The sequence below is a fragment of the Corythoichthys intestinalis genome, chromosome 5 (genome assembly GCF_030265065.1).
Source record: "Corythoichthys intestinalis isolate RoL2023-P3 chromosome 5, ASM3026506v1, whole genome shotgun sequence".
Classification (NCBI taxonomy): domain Eukaryota; kingdom Metazoa; phylum Chordata; class Actinopteri; order Syngnathiformes; family Syngnathidae; genus Corythoichthys; species Corythoichthys intestinalis.
Genome location: NC_080399.1, coordinates 2,829,083 through 2,853,467, shown reverse-complemented (window position 1 = coordinate 2,853,467; position 24,385 = coordinate 2,829,083). Strand labels below are relative to the sequence as shown.

Here is a 24,385-nt window from a genome sequence, read left to right as displayed (position 1 = left end):
TTACCACCCGTTAACGCGATAATTTTGACAGCCCTAACTGTATCACGTTTTTACGTAATAGTTTTCACGTTTTTACATAATTATCAAATTTTTACGGTGTTTTGATTTGTTGTAAAGCACTTTGAGGCCCTCTCAGGGTTATATTAAGGGCAATATTAATAAATTTGATTTGATTTGATGACAGTTATCACATTTTTACACGATAGTATCATTTAACAGCTTGAAAACTATCACGTGAAAACGTGGAAATTATCACGTGAAAACTAGGGCTGTCAAACGATTAAAAAATTTAATCGAGTTAATTGCAGCTTAAAAATTAATTAATCGTAATTAATCGCAATTCAAACCATCTATAAAATGTGCCATATTTTTCTGTAAATTATTGTTGGAATGGAAAGATAAGACAAGATGGATGTGTACATTCAACATACGCTACATAAGTACTGTATTTGTTTATTATAACAATAAATCAACAAGATGGCATTAACATTATTAACATTCTCTTAAAGCGATTCTTGGATAGAAAGACTTGTAGTTCTTAAAAAATAAATGTTAGTACAAGTTATAGGAATTTTATATTAAAACCCCTCTTAATGTTTTCGTTTTTTCACATTTTTACATGTAAACATCACGTTTTTACATGGTAATTAATTATCACGTTTTTTACATGATAATTATCACATTTTTACATCATTAATACATTTTTTCATGATGATTATCTCATTCTTTACATGATAATTAATTATCGAGTCTTGACATTTTTACAGAATTATCACATTTATACATGTAATTTTCATATCTTTACATGATTGTTATCACCTTTTTACATATCATGTTTTTACATGATTGTTTTCACATTTTTACACGTGAACATCACATTTATACACGATAATTATAACGCTTTTACATTCTGTCACACTTTTACAAAAGAATTAAATTTTTACATGATCATTTTCAAGTATTTACATGATAGTTATCACGTTCTTCCGTAATAATATGTAAAACCGTGATAAGGGTCTTGTTTGTTTGTTTGTTTGTTTGTGTGTGTGTGTGTGCGTTGGTTTCGCTACATTAGCGGGACATTTTATCGGTTTACGTACCAGCATTACCAGGACCAAACGGTTTATCGGGACACTTTCGGTGTCCCGATAATTCAAGCACTGTAAATGCATTCAGAACAATGGAAATGACATCCTCCCGCTTTTTCTCGTCATGTCCTCATAAGTACGAAAACCCGACATATTTGTGTCTCACACACGAAGTCATACACGCAGAAAAAATTTCCCGCCATTGGGCTTTCAGACACAAACGCGGGAAAAGAACACACAAATTTAGCGGACTTCATTGGCGGAGTACTTCCTTGACGTATTGGTCACCGATTGGCTGTTCTCAACGTCAGTCAAACGTCAATCAACGAGGTTCTCCGCAGTGATTGGAGGAATGCCTTTGGCGTCAACCCGGAAGCTCCAGAGGGGAGCGCTGTCAGTGATTGGCTGGTGAGTGGACACTTTTTGAGCACATGTAATGTCCCTTCAATGGAGGAGGTAAGGCAAATGTTTGATAAAAGCTATTTAAAGTACAGTCGAAGTGTATTAATGTGTTCGTGCTATAGTCGTTTACTCTCCCTACTGACTCTATTTCGCCGAGTTGTCTGGCTGTTTTAACGGAGTTTAGATACTTTTTCGTCAACTCTGCAACTAGGCAAAATAGTCAACAGGTTAAAGAGCATATGACACCAGAAAAAAAGTCTTAAATGGCATTATTATGTGAATTAGAATCATATTTTGAGACGATTCGACTATATACAACAATTTAGCAAAGCGCAGATGACGAGAAATTAGTCTTTTAATCTGCCGGTTAGCCACGCCTACCATTATAGGGCTTTAGCGTCCCCAACAGGTGGATGACGTCAGCGGTAGACTAGGCTCATCGGTTTTACTATTCAGCCCATTGAGGGGGAATTGTTCAGAACGAGGAAAACGCGACGAAGAGAGCTGCAAAATGTCATTGTTTCAGTCTCTCTACTCCCAATATTTTTACAGGATATTCTTTTTATCCAAGTATTTTTCCCCAATAGCTATATAAATGGCTTGAGAAGGACCAGTCAGCCCGTCGAGGGGTAACTATTCACAACGAGGAAAACGCGACGAAGAGAGCGGCAAAATGTCATTGTTTCTGTCTCTTTACTTCAATATTTTTACAGGATATTCTTTTTACCCAAGTACTTTCCCCAATTGCTAAATAAATGGCATGGTCATGACAAATAACAATCTTGTGCTAAATGGAATATAAAATAATAAAAATCCATTTATTCAAGACGAAATGGCAAAATTACTCCATAATGGTCAAAACAGTCGACTTCACCTTTACTGTCACACCTCCCGAACGATATTTTATGACACCTAAATCGGACATATGTAATTTCCCTTCCCCGGCTTCGGAGAATGTAAACAGACCAGAAGGAGTGACAGCTAGCCGACATGCTAACCCGAACCGAGGGATGTTTCAAAGTCTTCGAAGTGGAAAATCACACATAACTAGCCTGGATTATTTGACATGACGACCCGGTTGTCGAGTTTCTTTGCGGATCGGCAAACCGCCCGGCGGAGAGCAATTTACAGTTCGTTCCCTGGAGGAGGGTGGCTGGAGTTGTTGTGTAGCTAACGCGCTAACAGCTAACTGCTAATGAGCATGAGGATAGCTTTTTACATGCCTATCAATGATCAAACGTAAGTAGTCCTTTATTTAAAGGAATTTTATAGTGTTTACTTTGTAATCACTGTATTCGTATTTGACATAATACAAAACAAGATGTTTACTCACTTCCTTGTAAGTCCAGTGGTCCCACAGTAAATATCCACGGTGAATGGGAAACTTTTGAAACTCCAAAAAGGCGCATAGGCCTCTCCCGCATACAGAATGATTTTTCTGCAGCCGTTTGGCTGGCGTGATGCAAAAAATAAAAGTATTAATCCGCAAAATCAGCTGAATCCTTCGTCCTCATACACAACAGTACACTGTATAGTGAAGAGAACGTCTTCTACCGTACACGTCACAGCGCCCTCCTCCTCAATGCAAGACCGAAGCCGGAAGTCACTCATTTTCATGGCGCGGGATTCAAAAAACTAAATAAATATAGCGATCGCTTCCACACACATCCAAGCGGTCCATATCATTCAGGGGCATAAAATACCGCGTGTATTATGAAATAAACATGCTTTTTCGTGTCACAGGCACTTTAAAGGGACGTCGATGTTCGTCTATAGGACATTAAACACTACAGTCTAAGTATATTAATGTGTTTGTGCCATAGTCGTTTGCTCTCCCGTTTAATTCTGTTGCACGGAGTCATCCAGCTGTTTAAACGGATTTATTTCGATACTTTTTCGTCAAGCCACATTCACAGTCCACAACTGAAGCTTTTCAAAATTGTCAGCGGGTAAAAGCGACGTCGATCTTCATCTATATAAACACTGTAGAGTTACGGATTTAACATGAGTACGTTTCTAAAACGCCGTTTTATCCATCAGCCTATTTCTGCTCATTCGGTGCCTCAATCGTTCCATTTAAATAAAAAAACAAAAACGACAACATAAAAACTCTTTAAATGCACCTTGTTTTATTCATCATTCATGAGTTGTAATGCAAAACTTCTATCTAGAGCCCTGCCAGCCTTCCTGGTTTTGGTAGACTGATCTAACGTTCCTTATAATATGTGGCGTTTATGTGTAGATTGTATTTTATATGGTGCTATATGAGCAGTAACATTATGATATTTTAACTGCCGTCATATTTAAATTTAAATATTGCTGAATTACACATTCTAACAATTAATAGCCTTCTTTATTCATGACATCTATTAGTTTGTCTGAAATATTATATTGTAATATTATTGTCTGTGGATTACAGCAAAGATGGCTGAGAAGAGAAGCAGGAGGAGAAAGAGTCCAGAACAAGATGCTGTGGAACATATAATTGAGGAAAAAGATAAAACATTCATTGAGGAAAGATTTATCAACCACTATAAAGGTAAATTTCATAATTTATTAAACTTTGTCTCCTTGCGTACTAGACTTGGAATATAAAAATAGTTCTTAATGTGGTTAAATCAAGAAAAATCTGGTTGTTAAACTGAGTTGCTGGCCTAATTAAGAAACAATGTTAAATTGAAATATACATGCATACTAGACATGGAAACAAGCTGTAAACAAGTACAGTCCCCGAGGTCACCTATCCGGTTTGTTTACCAATATTCCTTCTCTAACACACCTGAATCAAATAATCAGGACGGTTGATGATGTGATCATTTGATCCAGATGTGTCAGAGGAGGAAAACATGGAAAACAGGCTAGATATGTATCTTTGAGGAACGGACTTGGACACCCCTGCTGCAGAACCTCTGGATGGTGGATGCTCAAACCTCATCCTGATTACTTTCCCAGTGTGACCAAAGCCACCCCCCTACTCATCATTAACACACTAAAATTATTTCCTCACAGTATTGATTTTAAGCAACCAGTTGTGGCTACAAAGAAGCTTGTGCAAGTTCGTGCAAGACTATTGAAGCCAACAAACGCTTGATAATTCTTTTGTAGTTTTAAATGCTTCCGTGGTCAAACATTGCAGTTAAATTTAAAAGCACAGTGTCCATGATTAATTGATAGGGTGGCTTCAGGAGACCTTTGGGGCCGTTTTATTACTAAATACAACTTGTTGCCATGCAACTCTGCTGTTTGGAAACTTTTTTTCCTTTGGTACTCCAGAAAGTTTATTTTCTCAGCAGGTAAAGAGTTAATAATTGACTTATTCCACTCGTATCCCCTTGAAAAGATGACCACAAATAAGGTTGGTTACAAAAGGTTTTTTTTTTTTTTTTTTCAGGGAGAGGTGTATTTGCAAGAGAGTACATTGAACCCAAAAGTTTTGTGGTGGAGTACCGAGGAGTTCTGTCTCTGAGTAAAGGTGCAGATGACAAAAGCAACAAATATGCATTTGATTTCATATGGAATGGAAAGCAATATTGGTAAGTATCTTACCCAATTATTTCCTTGTTACTTGTCCATAAAAATTAATATATATATTTATGAGATAAAATGCAGTAGCATATTCGAAAATGCGAAAGTAATCTTGTTCTGTTAAAATAAGGGTTCTGGTCTAACAAGTCTGCAACATGAATAACTGCAGGGTTCCCGCAGATCCTTAAAAAGTCTTAAAATGTCTTACATTTAAAATCCGGATCATTAAGGTCTTAAATTGCCTTCAATTTAATGGAAAATTGCACTAGGTATTACATTTCCAGACGATGCATGTAATGCCAGGGAAATGACCGTCTTCCGTAAAACTTCTAATGGTGTGCATTTGTTTTATCAATGGCCTTGCACGATATACAAGAGTTTTGGATTAATATGTTATACGGTACGTTGTCCACTACCTCAGCATACGCGACTTGACATGACGGCATTTCCTGGTTGTTCGCGGTTGTAGAGGTGAGTGGGAATATGCCGAGATGGGGAAGTTGGAATTTAATAAATAAGGGACCGAAGATCTTTTATGTAAGCGGTGGTTGGCCCCTGGTCAAAATAACAACAGTGCCCGGTACAAAGTAGGGATGTGACAATATATTGGAAAGGTGGAATATCATGGTACTTTGTGGGCCAAAGGTTATCAATATGCTTCCACCAAGAATCAGTATATCATTTTTAAAAGGTGTCACTGTTTGGGGGGGGAAAAAAAGGAACCAACAGGTTGCGACCAAAATCTTCCATTAGAGTAGTGTCTGCTTTAGCTCTCTGGTTACCATTGACGGCACTAGACGTACAATCCAGTTACTGAAACTAGAGCATCCACAGCCAGTCTTTTGTGGGCATTTAAAGGTCACTTCATGTTCATGTTAGGTCATTTACAGGCTACTTCCTGTTGGTTTTGAGTCACTTCCTTTTCAGTAATCCAAGATAGACTACAAGGGACTTTTAAATGCCCCCAAATCAGCAGGAAGTGACCCATAAATGCCTCAACAGCAAAAGGAATTGACCGAAAATCAGCAGAAAATGACGTCAAATGCCACAAAATGAACTGGTTCTCTGCTATTAGCTACAACTGATGGCCATGGATGTCCAATCTGTTTGAAGTGGGAGTGTGGCAGCGAATGAACATTATTGATAAACTCATTCCTGTTCACAGCAGAAAGATATAAAGACTTTTTTTCTTTGCTTATTGCTTGTTTCATGCAATGATTTCCTGACACATATATCGATAATTGTTTTATCGCCATATCCTGAGATCATTGTTATGATTATGATTATCGTGAGGTATCCAGAGATTTCCACCCCAAATGCAAACTCAGCAACTTTTTCGTTAGGACAATAGGGGTTAAAGCCATCGATTCCCACACGATAGTTGGAAAAATACCATTTGTGGCAACAGTTGCGTTTACAGTAAAATAAAATGTTTTTTCCTTAAAAAAATTGTTGTGACATGTCTTGGTCTTAAATTCTATTTATTTTTAAAGTCTTAATTATGTCTTTAAAAGCATTAAGTTCTACCTTCAAAATGGTGCAAGAACCCTGAACTCATTTCATCAACTGATCTCGGATTTAATACAGCTGTTTGGGGCACCCATTGTGGTTTGGAAGAAGAACTTGGAGTTGCATAACCCTTTGAGTTATTTAACCCTTTATTTGCTGTCGTCATTAGTAGTTCAAAGTTACTCTCCTGAGTGAATTAAATATGCAGTGGAAGGAAAATCAATATAAGGCATATAAATTTGACTATAAATAAGTATCTAAAGTAGCATATTGTCCAAAAAATGGATTTTAATATTCATATTAGAAGGCTAAAACTTGTGTATTAAATAGTTTCAGGTTAATTTATTTCAAGTACAAATAGAATCTCTCATGAATCAACTTTGGGTCCTGACCCTGTCTTAGGGAATTATTGTATTAGAACAGTTTTCATATAGTCGTCTACAGTCCCTTTCTAGTTTTAATTAATTTACCAGTATTGTAACTCCTTTATATTATCAGGTATCAGGACTTTAGTTTAACAATATATGAGTAAGGGATACATTATGCACCATTTATTGGAAAAACAAAATAGCTTGTTTTTAATTTAACTGTTTTTAATTGTGATTTTCCGTAATACCCTACAAATAATGGAACCACAAGCCAAGTTTAAAGTCACCGCCTTTTCCCCACAGCATAAATGCTTCAAAAGAAGACCAAACACTGGGACGGCTAGTGAATGATGATCATGTTCATCCAAACTGCAAAGTCAAAAGAATCATGGTTCGAGGGAGACCACACTTGTGTCTGTTCGCTATCAAAGACATCTTTCCAGGAGAAGAAATAACTTATAACTATGGTGATTCCTCTTGGCCATGGCGCTCACTGGTGAGTCAATGTTTTCATGTTATTTATTGTATGCTGCAAAATTTGATTGTCAAGTTGCAAAAAATCTTTTCAATGTGACTGAATCCTCCTGTTAAGTCCCAATTTAAATGAAGTGAGACTATTTTGAGACTGCATTTCCTCTGCGTGATTTCAGGCACCTTGTGAAGAGCAAAGTGACCTGAAGGTCCACGAACGTGAGCCACCATCAGAAAAGGCAAGTGGTGACTTGTACTAGGACAGTGACTTGGCACGTAAATATATTCATCATATTTTGTTTATTGAATGGAACATATTTTTTCTGTTTCAATTAATCAAATTTGGCTATGTTATTAACTCATCCACAGGAAGCCTTGGGTAAGAGTGAGGCTGAGAGGACAGGAGTCAGTCTTGGTCTTGTTTCATCCCATGATGAACCAGTAAGTGGACTCGATTTTTGTTATGGATTTACCGAAAGCAAAATTCTTGACCGAAATCGAAAACCGTATATTGGCAACACTTGGCTGAAAACGAAGGGCCAAAAATGCAAATGTATATAATTCATGTTTTATATACCGTAATTTGATCAGTTATTTACTTTCCGATTAATGCCCTTTGCGTTGGCATTTGTTCTACAACTCAGGAGGCACGAGACATTTTGTTTGAAAGGTGCCAATTCTGAAACCCCATGGGAAGGTGCGTTACCAGCGGCAGTGAGCGTTTTGTGTCAAACTCTAAATGGTGCTGGCGTCATCGTAGCAACACACGTCATGGCCGATGAAACTTTGATGAATGCGTATTCTTGGAAGTTTGGGACACTCTAAAGATGGGTCTCACCCCTCCAGTTGCAAAGCTAAATGAGATCTCGTTGTATGTATATAGTTCACAACAACAACAACAACAACAAAAAACTATTCCAATCTTGACGAAACTATTAAAGTTCTTTACAAGGCTATTACAATCTCTCCTTAAAATGAGACTTGGTGTGTTTATGTACAAGAAGCGGAATTGATCGAGTCGGATGATTTCTAGTGGCGACCGAGCAGAGCGAAATCGATCCCGGGCGAATTAAACAGCGACTGGCATAGGGGTGTGGAAGTCTCGGGGGAAAAAAATGTGACAAATAGAGGAAGTGATCGTACGATAAACCTATTGTTCTAAACCCCAGCAAATGCACATATTTGCATTTAAATCGTACTTTATTTCAATACTGTTCACTTGATTAATCTCTAAACTACTACTTGATGAGACGCGGGACATCATTGGAAAGGAAACTTCAGAACGCACATGCAGCCGCGATAAAGCAAATTTCTTTTCCTTCGTTTAATAATTTATATATTTCTTTGATTCACTAGAATACTTTTAAACCGCAGACATGTTGGCTGTGAGCCACTAGTGTTGCGTCTTGCCGTGTTTTGATTACGTCAGCAAAAGAGACTATATGGTTCTTCACACTATTCAGTTGTAAAGTTTCTTTTAACCGAAAACCAAAAATGCAAGTTTAGATATTTTCGGCCGGAAGTTTTTGGCGCCTGTTTTTTGTGACTTTAAAAAAATATAGTGTATAAATATTCTATTGTACTGTGGGTTCCAAATTTCAATTGTCAGGCTGCAAAAAATATCTTTTTGACTCAAGCCTCCTGTTATATTCCCAAATTAAGTCAAGTGAGAGTATTTTGAGACGGTGCATTTCCTCTGTAATTTCGGGCACCTTGTGAAGAGCAAAGTGATCTGAAGATTCACAAAAGTGAGCCAGCATCAGAAAAGGTAAGTGATGACTTGTACTAGCACAGTGACTTGGCTAGTTTAATATAGTCATCATATATTACGACTACAACCCCTAGCAAAAAGTATGGAATCACCAGTCTCGGACGAGCACTCAGACATTTTATTATGTAGAACAACCTCTGATGAAAAGCTTGAAAAAATAATGAATTAGTTCAAAAGTACAACTCTTTAGCATTCTAAAACACAAAAAAATGAATAAAAAACATTGTGGTGGTCAGTAAATGTTACATTTATAGAGCAAGTGCAGGGAAATATGGAATTACTTCATTCTGAGCAAAAATATATGGAATCATACTTTTCTTTGGTGCCGTTAGTGAGATTTACAAAGATGACTGCCTGAAGAAACCATCAAAATTCCCTAAGTCCTTGATGATATGGGGCTGCATTTCAGGCAAAGGCACTGGGGAGATGGCTGTGGTTAAATCTTCACTAAATGCACAAGTTTACATAGGAATTTTAGACAGCTTTCTTATCCCTTGAATTAAAAATGTATGGGGACAATGAAATCATTTTCCAAGATGGCAATGCATCGTGTTACAGAGCTAAAACTGTTAAAGCATTCCTTGGAGAAAGACTCATCCAGTCAATGTCATGGCCTGCAAATAGCCCAGATCTCAGCCCTATGGAAAACCTGTGGTGGAAATTGAAAAAAAAAATGGTCCACAGCAAGGCTCCGACCTGCAAGGATGATCTGGCAACTGCAATCAAAGAGAGTTGGCACCAAATTGATGAAGAATACTCATCAAGACCATGCCTCAGAGACGGAAAGCTGTCATAAAAGTCAGAGGTGGTACAACTAAATACTAGAGATGTGTTATTTCTTTGTTTCTCATTATTCCATACATTTTTCCTCAGAATTGAGTGATTCCGTACTTATTTCCCTGCACTTGCGCTATAAAAGTACCATTTACTGACCACCACAATGTTTTTTTTATTCATTTCTTTTAGTGTTTCTGAATGCTAAAGAGTTGCACTTTTGAACTAACTCATTATTTTTTTCAAGCTCTTTATCTGAGTTAGTTCTACATAATAACATGTCTGAGAGTGCTCATCCGAAACGGCTGATTCTATACTTTTTGCTAGGGGTTGTACATAGGTCTTGCTGCCTAGTGTACATTGCAGTCTAACCTGGTAGACAAGAGGGTAGCCTCCCTCTGCCTTCGGTGGGGGATCCTAACTGTTGTTTGTGCTAATGTACCAAACAGCAGCAGCTCAGAGTATCCACCCTTTTTGGAGTCCTTTGAGCTGGTGCTAGGGAGTATGCTTCTAGGGACTCCCTTGTTCCGCTGGGGGACTTTAATGCTCACATGGGCAATGACAGTGGGACCTGGAGGGGCGTCATAAAGCCCGGCAGACCCAAGCGTTTTATGAGGGTTTGCTGGAAACGCCTGGCGGAGACCCCTGTCCAGGGAGAAGCAGGGGACATTGAGCCCCAGTGGACCATGTTCCGCGCCTCTATTGCAGAGGAGGTTGACCGTAGCTCAGCCCGCAAGGTGGTCTGGGCCCGTCGTGTCAGCAATCCCGGAACCCGCTGGTGGACAGCAGTGGTGAGGGATGCCGTCAAGCTGAAGGAGTCCTATTGCACCTTTTTGGCCTGCGGGACTCCAGAGGCAGTTGATGGGTATCGACTGGCCAAGGAACATGCGTCTCTGGTGGTCACTGAGGCAAAAACGCAGGCATACGAGGAGTTTGCTAAAGCCTTCGACAACAACATCAGGACCTCTTCAAAGAAAATTTGGTCCATCGTTCGGCATCTCAGGAAGTGAAAGCATTGCACCACCATCACTGTGCATAGTGTGTTTGGGGCGCTGCAGACTTCAGTCTGGGATGTTGTGAGTTGTTGGGCCAAATACTTTATACTCGGTTATACTTTATACTCCTCGACTTTACCAACACACCTTCTCATGAGGAAGGGTTGAAGTCACTGAGGTGGTTAAAAAGCTCCTCAGTGGCAAAAGTGGGATGAAGGCTCTCGATGTTAAGGGGTTGTCTTGGTTGACACACCTCTGAAACATCGCGTGGACATCGGGGACAGTGCCCCTGGATTTTTTTTTCTCTTTCATGGAATCGCTAAGTTGGCTCTTTCATTAACATATTCACAGGAAGCCTTGGGTGGGAGTGAGGCCAAGAGGAGAGGAGTCAGTCCCGGTCTTGTTGAATCAAATGATGATACGGTAAGTGGACTATTTTTGTTATAGGTGTACCGAAAGCAAAATTCTTGGCCAAAACCAAAAACCCTATATTAGAAACACTTGGCCGTTCCAATGATGACACATTTTGTGGACAGTAGTTTTATGATTTTAATTTGCATTACCACACTGATTGGTGTTAAGAACAACATTTGAAAAGTGTATATATATTTTTAAAGTTTAACTAAATCTTATGACAATTTTTTTCAATACTTTAAAATGGCTACAATCTTTTTGTGATTTTTTTTTTTCTTTTTAAATATTTTCTGTTTAATTTTTGAATCCTGCCAAGTTTGTATTTTTACTGTACCAGAATTGTTTGATAGGCAGCAAGCTATGCTGTATGTGTCAGGTGTTCACCTGACTTACCTCCATTATGAGGACACCCGTTTTTTAGTCTCCCCTCCCCCACCTCCATATTTAACGTTGATCAGGCAGTACGCTAATATGTGTGTCAGGTGTTCACCTGACTTACCTCCATTATGAGGACACCTATTTTTTTAGTCTCCCCTCCCCCACCTACATATTTAACGTTGATCTGGCAGTACGCTAATATGTGTGTCAGGTGTTCACCTGATTTACCTCCATTATGAGGACACCTATTTTTTTAGTCTCCCCTCCCCCACCTACATATTTAACGTTGATCAGGCAGTACGCAAAGATGTGTGTCAGGTGTTCACCTGACTTACCTCCATTATGAGGACACCTATTTTTTTAGTCTCCCCTCCCCCACCTACATATTTAACGTTGATCAGGCAGTACGCAAAGATGTGTGTTTCAGGTGTTCACCTGACTTACTTCCATTATGAGGACACCTGTTTTTTAAGCTCCCGCCACCCACCTATATCTTATACGCTGATCAAGCAGTAAGCCAAGATGTATGTGTCTGCTGTTTACCCGACTCGCCTGCATTATGAAGAGACCTTTAATTATAAAACACCTATTAGTTTTCCCTCATTAGATTTCACATGTTGGTTTGTTGAAAATAAAACCTTTATTGGCTCCATGATCCCATAAAACGTGCAGAAGCTCTGGAATAATACATACTTTAGCCTTACAAAAAATTATTTTTATATTATATTGTTTATTGAATAATTTTTTTTTTTTTTTTCCTATTTCAAGTAATCTCTAATTTTTGTTTATTAATTTATCCACAGGAATCTGTGGCCGGCATTGAGGCAGAGATGACAGGAGTCAGTCCTGGTGTTGGATCATTCAAGGATAATACAGTGAGTTGACTGTATTTTGTGATGTCATGCTTTTGAATCCAATAATAATTTAGCTTTATTTGGCCATATGAAGATGCTCAAGAGTCAACACCTTACGGAACGATGTAACTACTTGATACAGAATACAGATTAGGACAGCCTAGAAGCAGTCCTGTGTGGACAGGGACATACAGTGGGACAAATAAGTATTTAGTCTACCACTAATTGTGCAAGTTTTCTTACTTGAAAATATTAGAGAGGCCTGTAATTGTCAACATGGTTAAACCTCAACCATGAGAGACAGAATGTGGAAAAAAAAAAAGAAACTCACATTGTTTGATTTTTAAAGAATTTATTTGCAAATCATGGTGGAAAATAAGTATTTGGTCAATACCAAAAGTTCATCTCAATACTTTGTCATGTACCCTTTGTTGGCAATAACGGAGGTCAAACGTTTTCTGTAACTCTTCACAAGCTTTTCACACACTGTTGCTGGTATTTTGGCCCATTCCTCCATGCAGATCTCCTCTAGAGCAGTGCTGTTTTGGGGTTGTTGTTGGGCAACACACTTGCAACTCCCTCCGCAGATTTTCTATGGGGTTGAGACCTGGAGACTGGCTAGGCCACTCCAGGACCTTGAAATGCTTCTTATGAAGCCACTCCTTTGTTGCCCTGGCTGTGTGTTTGGGATCATTGTCATGCTGAAAGATCCAGCCACGTCTCATCTTCAATGCCCTTGCTGATGGAAGGAGATTTTCGCTCAAAATCTCTCAATACATGGCCCCATTCATTCTTTCCCTTACACAGATCAGTCGTCCTGGTCCCTTTGCAGAAAAACAGCCCAAAAGCATGATGTTTCCACCCCCATACTTCACAGTGGGTATGGTGCAATTCAGTATTCTTTCTCCTCCGAAAAAAGAGAACCTGTGTTTCTACCAAAATGTTCTATTTTGGTTTCATCTGACCATTACACATTCTCCCAGTCCTCTTCTGGATCATCCAAATGCTCTCTAGCGAACCGCAGACGGACCTAGACGTGTACTTTCTTCAGCAGGGGGACACGTCTGGCAGTGCAGGATTTGAGTCCCTGGCGGCGCATTGTGTTACTGATAGTAGCCTTTGTTACTGTGGTCCCAGCTCTCTGTAGGTCACTCACTAGGTCCCCCCCCCCACCCCCCCGTGTGGTTCTGGGATTTTTGCTCCCCGTTCTTGTTATCATTTTGACGCCACGGGGTGAGGAGGGAGTTGAAAGTCCGTGTTGCCCAACGAACGCCCCAAAACATCACTGCTCTAGAGAAGATCTGCATGGAGGAATGGGCCAAAATACCAGCAACAGTGTGTGAAAAGCTTGTGAAGAGTTACAGAAAACGTTTGGCCTCCGTTATTGCCAACAAAGGGTACATAACAAAGTATTGAGATGAACTTTTGGTATAGACCAAATACTTATTTTCCACCATGATTTGCAAATAAATTCTTTAAAAGTCAAACAATGTGATTTTCTGTTTTTATTTTTTTTCCACATTCTGTCTCATGGTTGAGGTTTAGCCATGTTGACAATTACAGGCCTGTCTAATATTTTCAAGTGGGAGAACTTGCACAATTAGTGGTTGACTAAATACTTATTTGCCCCACTGTACTTACTAGATCTGACAACAAGCTAGTGTGTCAAGTGTTCATGTGATGTACTTGATTTTTGCAGGCACTTCTTTTTCCTGTGTTTAAATGTTTCAATAAAGTTGTACCTCTAGATATGAATTTGTCCAAGGACTTTAAGATAAAATGGTCATATGTTGAGCGGGATTTCCCAAAAGAATACTTAATACTATAATTGGGTTAATTCGTTTCAAAGCCCAAAAACGATGAGAAAAGTAATTAGATTACTCACAACTGACAAAAATGACGCTGTTATTAACAACACTGGTTATGTGGACTTCTGATCTGCCAGCTTGTTGTCTTCTGTCATCTTCTAAAATTACAACTGGCTGACGACTCTTCAGATGTTCATTCGTGGCCGACAAGCTTGGCGTTGCAGACTGCACACGACCGTATACCCTCCTTTGTTTCGTTGAAATAAGTCCATGCTTTGGCTACAATGGTGTGCTTTTTTTGGCTTTGTGTCGCTTTACCCGCTTGCGCTCCGCCATCCTCAACTTTCTACATTATAAATATATATATATATTTATTTATTTTAACCCTTTATTAACCGTCGACGGAATGGTGTGCTCGACGCATTTATGTCATTGACGACGTCGACTAGTCGGGACAGCTCTAGTCTCTTTATCCTTAATCCATATCAGCAAAAGGCGTTTAATCTCTTCCGACATAGCGCTCTGACGTTTATAGAGAATAGTTGCCCCCTTGGATGCTTTGACCATTTTGATGGCTTCCATCTGCTTGAGAACCTTCCAGATCATAGACATATTCCTGTCGTGTTGAACCCTCTTGATTGTCATACTTTTTTTTTCTTTTTTTAGTGCCACCATAGAATGTTTGGTGCAGTTCTCGGTGCTTTGGAAAATTGTGAAGACTGCACTGGGCCTGTCTCCAGTTTAAAATGGCTTGGTGTGACATGCAAATGTTTGTATTTTTCATTACTTAAACAGATATTTTATTAGATTACTGAAAATATTTGTTGAACTAAAGCAAAATTGTTCACTTTAATGGTTCTCTTAAATGTGCTTTTAGTATGTTCAAGATCATGGCATAAATCCTGTTTTTTGAAGAAGAATTCATCACTGGTATGTTTGTCTTCATAAGCATTTGAACTTTTGCTCCAAACTGTTTGATATTTGAACTGTGACATATGACTTATGTCAACATTTTTTTTTTTTTTTTTTGCTGTTTAGGATGCTACTAAGTCTTGGGATCATGTTTCTGACTCTGAAATCAGTGATTCAGGTTCAGACGATGTCTACCTTCCATCAAGAAGCTCTGATGGATCCAGCTCTGATTTTCCTACTGACACTGAACATAATGAGGATGCACAATCGGTAATCTTGCCATATCTTGGACAAGTTAAACCACTTCCTTCTGAAGGAAAAACAAAGAGAGTTCCGCTGTTGGAACAGAAGGCCTCCAAATCTGACTGCATCAATGACCAACCCTGTTCTGATAATGGAGTGACTCATCGTGATAACTGGATTATTTCAACAAATACGGCCGAGCAGCCTCCCACCCCGGCTGAGCCTCTTCCTAGCATATCAACTCAACAAATCTCTTCTTGCACTTTAAAGAATTACTGCTATGTTTGCAAAAAAGCCCAATCCAAAATTTCTCGGCACTTTAAAAAGCATGAGAAAGAAGATTTGGACATTGCCCGAGCATTGTCATTACCCAAGAACTCAAAAGAGAGAAAAATGTTATTGGATAAGTTGCGGAACAAAGGAAATTATGAGCATAATCAGGAGGTAATAAATAGCCATAGTGGATCACTGAAAGTCAGAAGAAGAGCTGGATCATCAAAAGTCTCTGAGAACTCCAAAAGGTATGTCCATTGTACATATTGCAAAGGTATGTTTCTTCGCAAAGAGCTGTGGCGCCACACAAAAAGGTGTCCATTAAAGAAAAAAACTGAGGACCATCAAAGGAGCAAAGTCTTATCTCTGGCTGATATGGCGGAGTCAACCAGCTGTCACACCATTTCCACTGGCGTGTGGAAGGTGCTCGGAAAGATGAGGCAAGACGACATAGGATCTGTAGTGCGCAATGATTTCATCATATTGCAACTGGCCCAGTCGCTGTACAACAAGCATGGGAATGATCCCACAAAATTTGAGTACATTAGGACAAAGGTTCGGGAAATGGGTAGACTTTTATTGACTCTAAGAGTGATGTATTCTATTCAAAGCTTTGAAGATGGTGTAAAACCAAACAACTTCTACAAAATTGTTAATGCTGTGAAAAGAGTTTCAGGATATGATGAAGAGAAAAACTCGTATTCCACACCAAGTCTTGCCCTGAAGTTGGGGCACTCGTTGAAAAAAATTGGGGACATTATTCTTTGCAGAGCTATAGCAGCAGAGGATGAACATTTGACAAAAGCAACTGAACGATTCATCAGACTCTGCTCAAAAGAATGGGCCGGATATGTCTCTCACACTGCACTGGCTACTTTGAGAAAGTCAAGGTTCAATCAACCATCCATCATACCATTCACAGAGGATGTGCAAAAGTTACATAAATACCTGGAGGAGAACTCGGCTATTGCCATACACAACTTAAAAAAACATGAGTCTCCTCAGGCATATGGAGAACTTGCAAGGTTGACACTTTCACAAATAATACTCTTTAATAGACGCCGTGCAGGTGAAGTTTCAAAAATGTCTCTGGAATCCTTCAAGAAAAGAGACCAAACTGAGCTTCATGGTGATGTAGCTGCCAGTCTGTCACTTTTTGAACAGAAGCTAGCAAGGCACTTTAGCAGAGTGGAAATTATGGGTAAAAGAGGCAGGAAAGTGGCAGTTTTGTTGAACCCTGAGGTTGTTTGTGCGACAACACTTCTCGTAGAGAAAAGACAGATGTGCAATGTGCACAAGGACAACCCTTTCCTATTTGGAAGGCCAGAATGCCCCTTCACAAGCCACTACAGAGGACAGGATTGTGTTAGAACATTTGCACGCTTGTGTGGCGCAAAGAATCCACAGTATCTGAGGTCTACACAACTTCGAAAGCACATTGCGACCCAATCCCAAATCTTGAACCTTAAGAACAACGAACTGGATCAACTGGCTAACTTTTTGGGCCATGATATTAGAGTTCACAGAGACTTTTACCGTCTGCCAGAAGCCACGATTGAAGTGGCAAAAATCACGAAGATTCTGCTTGCTATGGAGAAAGGAACGTTGGCACAGTTCAAGGGGAAGTCTCTTGATGAGATTGAGATTGAAGGTATGTAGTGGTAAGGCACACTAATTGACAAAGCTCAAATTTGCAAGAAATAATAGTTATATTCATTATTTTCCTAAATTGGGAATATAAACAAATATTTGGAATGCAAAAAGTACAAGCAGAAGATTTATATTTTTGCCTTTTTCCCCCAAGATAAATTGGATCCAGAAATGTATGGTGAGTTGGATGATGGAGACGACAAAGTGGATGAGGATGATGAAAGCAGCAGTGACGATGAACACAACGAAGGTGAAAGAGGGAGAGACGAAGAAAATGGTGGAGACGAAGACGGAGGCACGGGGAGAGACGAAGAAAATGGTGGAGACGAAGACGGAGGCACAGGGAGAGACGAAGAAAATGGTGGAGCCGAAGACGGGGGCACAGGGAGAGACGAAGAAAATGGTGGAGACGAAGACGGAGGCAGAGGTTGTCCCCTTGGACTAATGGGTATGTATTAAATGTCTTGTGCATTTGCGGCATTATGTCGCTCAAAAACCATATTTTTTGGCATTGTGGTATTGATTTAATAAACCCTATGATAAATGGATCTAATAAGGATGATGAAGAACGATACTATCAGGGTACCATCATTGGTGTGGTTTAGGAGTTAAAGGCATGGACAAAAATATTGGCAATCCTGAAATGTTTCCCAAAAATCCATTTCTACCACAATTTGTTGAAATTTGAAATGTTGGTATGCACGTTTATTAATTGCTATATTCCATTATAAAGACACAAAATGATGAAGAAAAAAAGCACAAATTGATACGTTTTTAAACAAAACATAAAAAAAAAAAATGGCCCAGGGAATATTATTGGCTCCTTGTAAAAAAGAGTGGGGGGTGGTGAAGCCACCTAGAATAGGGCTGCCCAAGTCCGGTCCTCGAGAGCCCCTATACAGCTTGTTTTCCATGTCTCCCTCCTTTAACACACCTGAATCAAATGATCAGCTCATCAGCAAGCTCTGCAAGAGCCTGATAATGATCCTGATTATTTGAGTCAGGTGTGTTGAAGGAGGGAGAAATGGAAAACAAGCTAGATAGGGGCTCTCGAGGACTGGACTTGGGCACCCCTGACCTAGAATGTTTAAAATTTGACCTTGCTGTTGTATGCTTGTCATGAAGGGAAAAATTGTATAAGGATTTAAGAAGCTAAAATAGTAAAAGCATTTCTCATAAGGAGAAATTATGAATTTTCAGGAAACATTCCAGAGGTTGCAATACTTTAGTTTATGCCTGTATTTGTCTATGTGCAAGTATCTGCAATGACCAAAGTAGTGCTGATAGATGTTTTGTTCTCTTTTGACCAGAAAACGAAAGAATGGAGATCGACGAAGAGCAAAACAGTTCCTCTGGTAATACAAAATAAAGCTATTGCAGTCAGTAATATCTGTCTTTGTTGCCAATAAGAACACAAGCCAATATAAACTTTTAATCAATTAGCGGTTAGTCTGATACTGGAGATTAGCTTTGCAACCCTCTTCCAGGAGCCTGATAGGTGGCATTAGGTAAAATTGCATGTACTGTTTATAGTGATTCATACTGCAGTAACAGTTTGCAAGATTTCAGTGGCTGTGGAATTTTTTTTAGTTTGCAGTTAGGATATTTAATGTAATTTCAGAAATTTTAAATTTTTGTTTTAGGAAAACGAAAAACAACTATATTGACTGAGGATTTGGTCAAGACTTCCAAAGGTACAGTCATTTCTTTATAATTGCAGTGATGTTACAGCTATGTTTCAGTGATTAGTTTTGTTTAGGGAAAAAAAGTCTCCTTGAATGGATTGAATTTTATACTGTCTATAGTAACAGAATTTGTTGCTTCTCCAGGACAGAAGAAAAAGTGTGTCGTCAGCAGTTCCAGAGGTATCTAATCCATTTATTCCAGTAATTCATCCATAATTAACAATTAAAAGCTAAATAACAAATTTTTTAAAGTACATTTGTTCATAGAATACGCTAGGTATTCCATACAGTGTACAGTGGGGAGAACAAGTATTTGATACACTGCCGATTTTGCTGGTTTTCCTACTTGCAAGCCATGTAGAGGTCTGTAATTTGTATCGTAAGTTCTCTTCAACTGCGAGGGACGGAATCTAATACAAAAATCCAGAAAATCACATTGTATAATTTTAAATAATACATTTGTATTAACTGCATGAAATAAGTATTTGATACATTACCAACTCGTAAATATTTCGGCTCTTAGTTCTTTTTTAAGAACCCCTCCTGTTCTCCACTCATTACCGGAGGAAACATCTTTTTTTGGGGCTGCTGCTCTGCCATGGGTACAGGACGACTGCACCGTATTGAGGGGAGGATGGATGGGGCTATGTATCGCCAGATCTTGGCTGACAACCTCCTTCCTTCAGTGAGAGCCCTGAAGATGGGTCGTGGCTGGGTCTTCCAGCATGACAACGACCCAAAGCACACCACCAAGGCAACTAAAGAGTGGCTCCGTAAGACGCATCTTAAGGTCCTGGAGTGGCCTAGCCAGTCACCAGATCTGAACCCGATAGAAAAATCTATGGAGGGAGCTGAAAGTCCGTGTTTCCCGGCAGCAGCCCCGAAACCTGAAGACTCTGGAGAAGATCTGCATGGAGGAGTGGGCCAAAATCCCTGCTGCAGTGTGTGCAAACCTTGTCAAGGACTACAGGAAACGTTTGGTATCTGTAATGGCAAACAAAGGTTTCTGTACCAAATATTAAGTTTGATTTTTGTGATGTATCAAATACTTATTTCTTGCAATTAAATACAAATTTATTATTTAAAAATCATACAACATGATTTTCAGTTTTTTTTTGTATTCGACTCCGCCCCTCACAGTTGAAGAGAACTTATGATACAAATTACATACCTCTACATGCTTTGCAAGTTGGAAAACCAGCAAAATCGGCAGTGTATCAAATACTTGTTCTCCCCACTGTACACTGTATATGATATCTTTCCCCTAACAGTCACTGGCTTTCCAAACAAATTAACATTTATTTCTCCAGATTTTTTAATATGCTATTGGTACTAAAAAGCACATCACTTTGAAAGAAACCTTCATTATGCTTGTGAAGGACAGAAATTACCTGGTTGAGTCATATGGGACTCGGACACCAAATGGGCAACTGCTATGGTGTTCTCACCGTAATCATGATAATTTCCCTCTAAATTTTTAATTTAACAATAATTATAAGTAGAACATAATTAAATAATATTTCACTAGCTCAAATGTTATTTTCAATAAAATTTACACTAAGCACCTATTGTCTTGAATCTTAACATATGGCATTTTCATTGACAGAGATCAAACGCAGAAAATATGTGAAGAGGCCATGGAGCAACGCCGAAATCAGCGCTGTCATGAAATTCTTCAAAACCCACATCGAAAAAGGGAAATTGGCAAGTAAGATTGAGTGTGAACAATGCAAACTAGCTGAGGACCCGATTTTGAAGAATAGAACCCTTCAAAATATTAGGGATTTTGTGAGGAACCGTGGCCTTAAGTTAAAAAAATAGGTTCTAATTAAGTATTTATGTTAACTTTTATTAGTGCAATATTTGGTTTACATTTTATTTGATTTTTTGCAGAAAAATGACTTTTTTTTTTTTTTTTTTTTTTTTGTGTGTGAAAGGCAAGTTCAGGTTGTCCTTATTTTTTTTTTCTTGCACATTGTTTTAAGTTATGATAAAAGTATTAGAATTGATTCATGGCCAAGTGGGCATTTTTATAGACAGGAGTTAAGGGGTTACTTGAACAGTTTTTTCAAAAGTTGTTAATGTTTGTTGAACAATAAAGCACTTTCTAATAAGGTTGTACTGTAGCGTTGTTAGATTAAATAGGTTCTAATTAAGTATTTGTTAACTTTCATTAGTGCAATATTTGGTTTACATTTTATTTGAAGATTTTTTGCAGAAAAATGACTTTTTTTGTGAAAGGCAAGTTCAGGTTGTTGTCCTTATTTTTTTTCTTGCACATTGTTTTAAGTTATGATAAAAGTATTAGAATTTATTCATGGCCAAGTGGGCATTTTTATGGACAGGAGTTAAGGGGTTATTTGAAATGTTTTTTCAAAAGTTGTTAATGTTTTTTGAACAATAAAGCACTTTCTAATAAGGTTGTACTGTAGCGTTGTTAGGTTAAATAGGTTCTAATTAAGTATTTATGTTAACTTTTATTAGTGCAATATTTGGTTTACATTTTATTTGAAGATTTTTTGCAGAAAAATGACTTTTTTTGTGAAAGGCAAGTTCAGGTTGTTGTCCTTATATTTTTTCTTGCACATTGTTTTAAGTTATGATAAAAGTATTAAAATTTATTCATGGCCAAGTGGGCATTTTTATAGACAGGAGTTAAGGGGTTATTTGATCAGTTTTTTCAAAAGTTGTTAATGTTTGTTGAACAATAAAGCACTTTCTAATAAGGTTGTACTGTAGCGTTGTTGTACAATTATTTCTGTGAGCATTCCTTACTGTAATCAGTTTCACAGTCATCAAAATCAGTGATTGTCACATCTTTTTCAAGGTCTTTTTAATCCGGAACACTTTGTGTAGCTGTTTGAAGTCTAGCTGTTTTGGCTCTGCTGTGCATCCTGCTTGAGGGGAGGGCTGTAAACATTCTATGGGCAAGGTGAGTGAGGTTCTTCAGAATACTGGTGCGAGGTAGTCATTGAAATTATTTGCTGATTTATCTGCTGAAGAACATTTTCTACACCATGCAGTGAAGCAAGATGTTAAGTTAATGACCATTGGGCATTTGGAAAAAAAATTATGGTTGAGGTTTTCAGTATCAGCAGCCTTCAATTACCCGACGCCCAGGTTGATCAATTATGACAGCAGTGTCGCTCAAGCTACTGTTCTGACATTGCAAGCACGCTGTTAAGAGAATCATCCAGATAAACTTTCTCTTTAGGATTTCAGATTGCACCAGTGGTACTAATGGTGTGTTCACTCTTTAGTGATAAATTTGATTTGCCATATAAAACTAGGGTCGACAGTAGTATAGGACCAGCAGGATCATCAAATGTTTTATTCCGATTGTGTGAGTGCATAGTTCATGTCTGGGTAATGTCCTGTCAAACCAGTGTGGTCCTCACAAACAAGGGTTTTGTTTGGGTTGTGTGTATGTATACTGTATATGTGTGGGTAATGTCCTGTCAAACCAGTATTGTCCTCACAAACGAGGCTTTTGTCTGGATTTTGTGTATGTATGTGTGGATAATGTCCTCTCAAGCCAGTGTGGTCCTCACAAACAAGGGTTTTGTTTGGGTTGTGTGTATGTATACTGTATATGTGTGGGTAATGTCCTGTCAAATCAGTATGGTCCTCATAAACAAGGGTTTTGTCTGGATTGTGTGTCCCTACCCTTGAAGTTTACAGTCACCGAGACAATTTCGTGTTTTCCATGAAAACTGTTTAATCAAACGACTTACAAAATAAATAGGAAATATATTCAAAACTATTGACAGGGTTAAAAATAATTTTTATTTGAAAATTCTCCTTGAAACTGCTTTCGATAAAGAATGCTTCACTTGCAACAATTACAGGATTGACCTTTGGCATTCTAGCTGTTCATTTGTCGGTCATGTAAAAAAAAAAAAAAAAAATCACTCATCCTTCAAGAAGACGTTCCCATTAAATGGATGAGCTTGATGGGCACGTCATGTGTACCATGCAGCCAAGCTTCAACAGCAGCTCAATCGATTGAGATCAGGTGACTGTGCGAGTCACTATTACAGATCGAATACCAGCATTCTGCTTCTTCCCAAAATAGTTTTTAAAATGTGAGGGTGTTCTTTGGGTCATTTTTTCTGTTGTGGCATGAAATGGGCTTTTATACCCTGTACAAATATCCCACTTCACCATTACATTACTCCCACCATGCTTGACAGAGGGCTTCAAGCACTCTATGGGATTCTCTTTAAGGTAAAAGGGTTTTTGAAAAAGGAAGGCTATCGCTCCATTTTGCATTGTCATGCCATTCCCTGCAGACAATGCATGAACGAAGCCCATTTCATCCTACAGTAGGACGATGACGCAAAGTACACCTCCAAACTATGCATGAACTATCTAGGGAACAGGTGCTAGTATTCTATCTTCAGTGGAGTGGCCAGCACAATTACCAGAGCTCAAACCCAATGAATTAATGTGGGAGTAGCTTCACCAAATGGTACGCGAAAAAGTGCCAATCAAGCCAATCCAATTTATGGAAGGGACTTCTGGAAGCGTGGGGTCAAATTTCTCAAGATTAAATTGACATATTTACAGCTAGAATGACAAAGGTCTACAATGTTCCAGTTAATGCAAAAGGAGCCTTAAAGTGAAGTTTGAGGGGGGGAAAAACATATAATATGTGTGTGTATGGAGAATGTCTTGTTAAATCAATGTGGTCCTTACAAACAAGGGTTTTGTCCTGAATGTGTGTCATATGACCCTTAAAACCAGGTGTGCCCCCCTAAGCCACCATTGTACTAGGAAACGCCCCCTCCCGCCCCGTCCTCGTAATGCTGGAAAATGTCAGGTGGCCATATCTACAGATTCTTTCACAATATTTGAATTCTAAATAGACAGGAATTTTTCTCAATTTTTTTGGACCAGTTTTATCTTTGTTGGACCTCTCTAGGACAAAGGGAAAGGTAGGTCCCCATAAACCACCACTGGACCGGTTTGAGAAAAATGCCCTGATAAACCACCCAAACCTGTATGTGTGTGTGTGTGTGTGTGTGTGTGTGTGTGTGTGTGTGTGTGGCATCAATTTGCTTCCATAAAAAACAACAACAACAAAGACAACAAGTGGTTCATTCTGCATATTGTCACCCAACGGTGTATTTTGTAAAATTAATTTAATAAAGTCAAACAGTGGTGTATAGACATTTTACATTAAAAAAAAAAAAAAAAATGTACATACATACATATTTTTATTTGAAAATGTTTCAACTTAATGATTTCAATTTAGAGACCAGT

The 24,385-nt window shown here is 38.6% G+C and overlaps 2 protein-coding genes across 8 annotated transcripts in view; both read left to right on the top strand.

Moving 5' to 3' along the window:
• The window catches only part of arsa (arylsulfatase A), a 43,463-nt gene that overhangs the window by 1,428 nt on the left and 17,650 nt on the right, over positions 1-24,385 (top strand). The window lies entirely within an intron of this gene.
• On the top strand, positions 1,073-24,155 carry LOC130915906 (uncharacterized). 5 transcript variants are annotated; one of them, XM_057836120.1, is made up of 16 exons: positions 1,073-1,496; positions 3,910-4,029; positions 4,882-5,023; positions 7,196-7,388; positions 7,543-7,602; positions 7,733-7,804; positions 11,255-11,326; positions 12,499-12,570; positions 15,024-15,126; positions 15,235-15,287; positions 15,396-17,436; positions 17,590-17,883; positions 18,746-18,790; positions 19,079-19,129; positions 19,265-19,300; positions 20,727-24,155. In XM_057836120.1, exons 2-16 carry the CDS (start codon positions 3,915-3,917, stop codon positions 20,939-20,941), a joined length of 3,564 nt encoding a protein of 1,187 aa, XP_057692103.1. In that variant the 5' UTR covers positions 1,073-1,496; positions 3,910-3,914; the 3' UTR covers positions 20,942-24,155. The 5 variants fall into 5 exon arrangements, with proteins under 5 accessions (XP_057692103.1, XP_057692100.1, XP_057692104.1 ...); XM_057836117.1 differs by having other exon boundaries at positions 1,073-1,544; XM_057836121.1 differs by having other exon boundaries at positions 1,073-1,544; positions 19,270-19,300; positions 20,727-20,971.

Bases quoted from the DNA above. Each gene is read 5' to 3' on its own strand.
- LOC130915906 (XM_057836120.1), top strand. From the start codon at position 3,915: ATGGCTGAGAAGAGAAGCAGGAGGAGAAAGAGTCCAGAACAAGATGCT. The intron at 11,327-12,498 runs GTAAGTGGACTA...ATTTATCCACAG, and splicing joins TTGAATCAAATGATGATACG to GAATCTGTGGCCGGCATTGA. The intron at 15,127-15,234 runs GTTTGTATTTTT...ATGTGCTTTTAG, and splicing joins GCTTGGTGTGACATGCAAAT to TATGTTCAAGATCATGGCAT.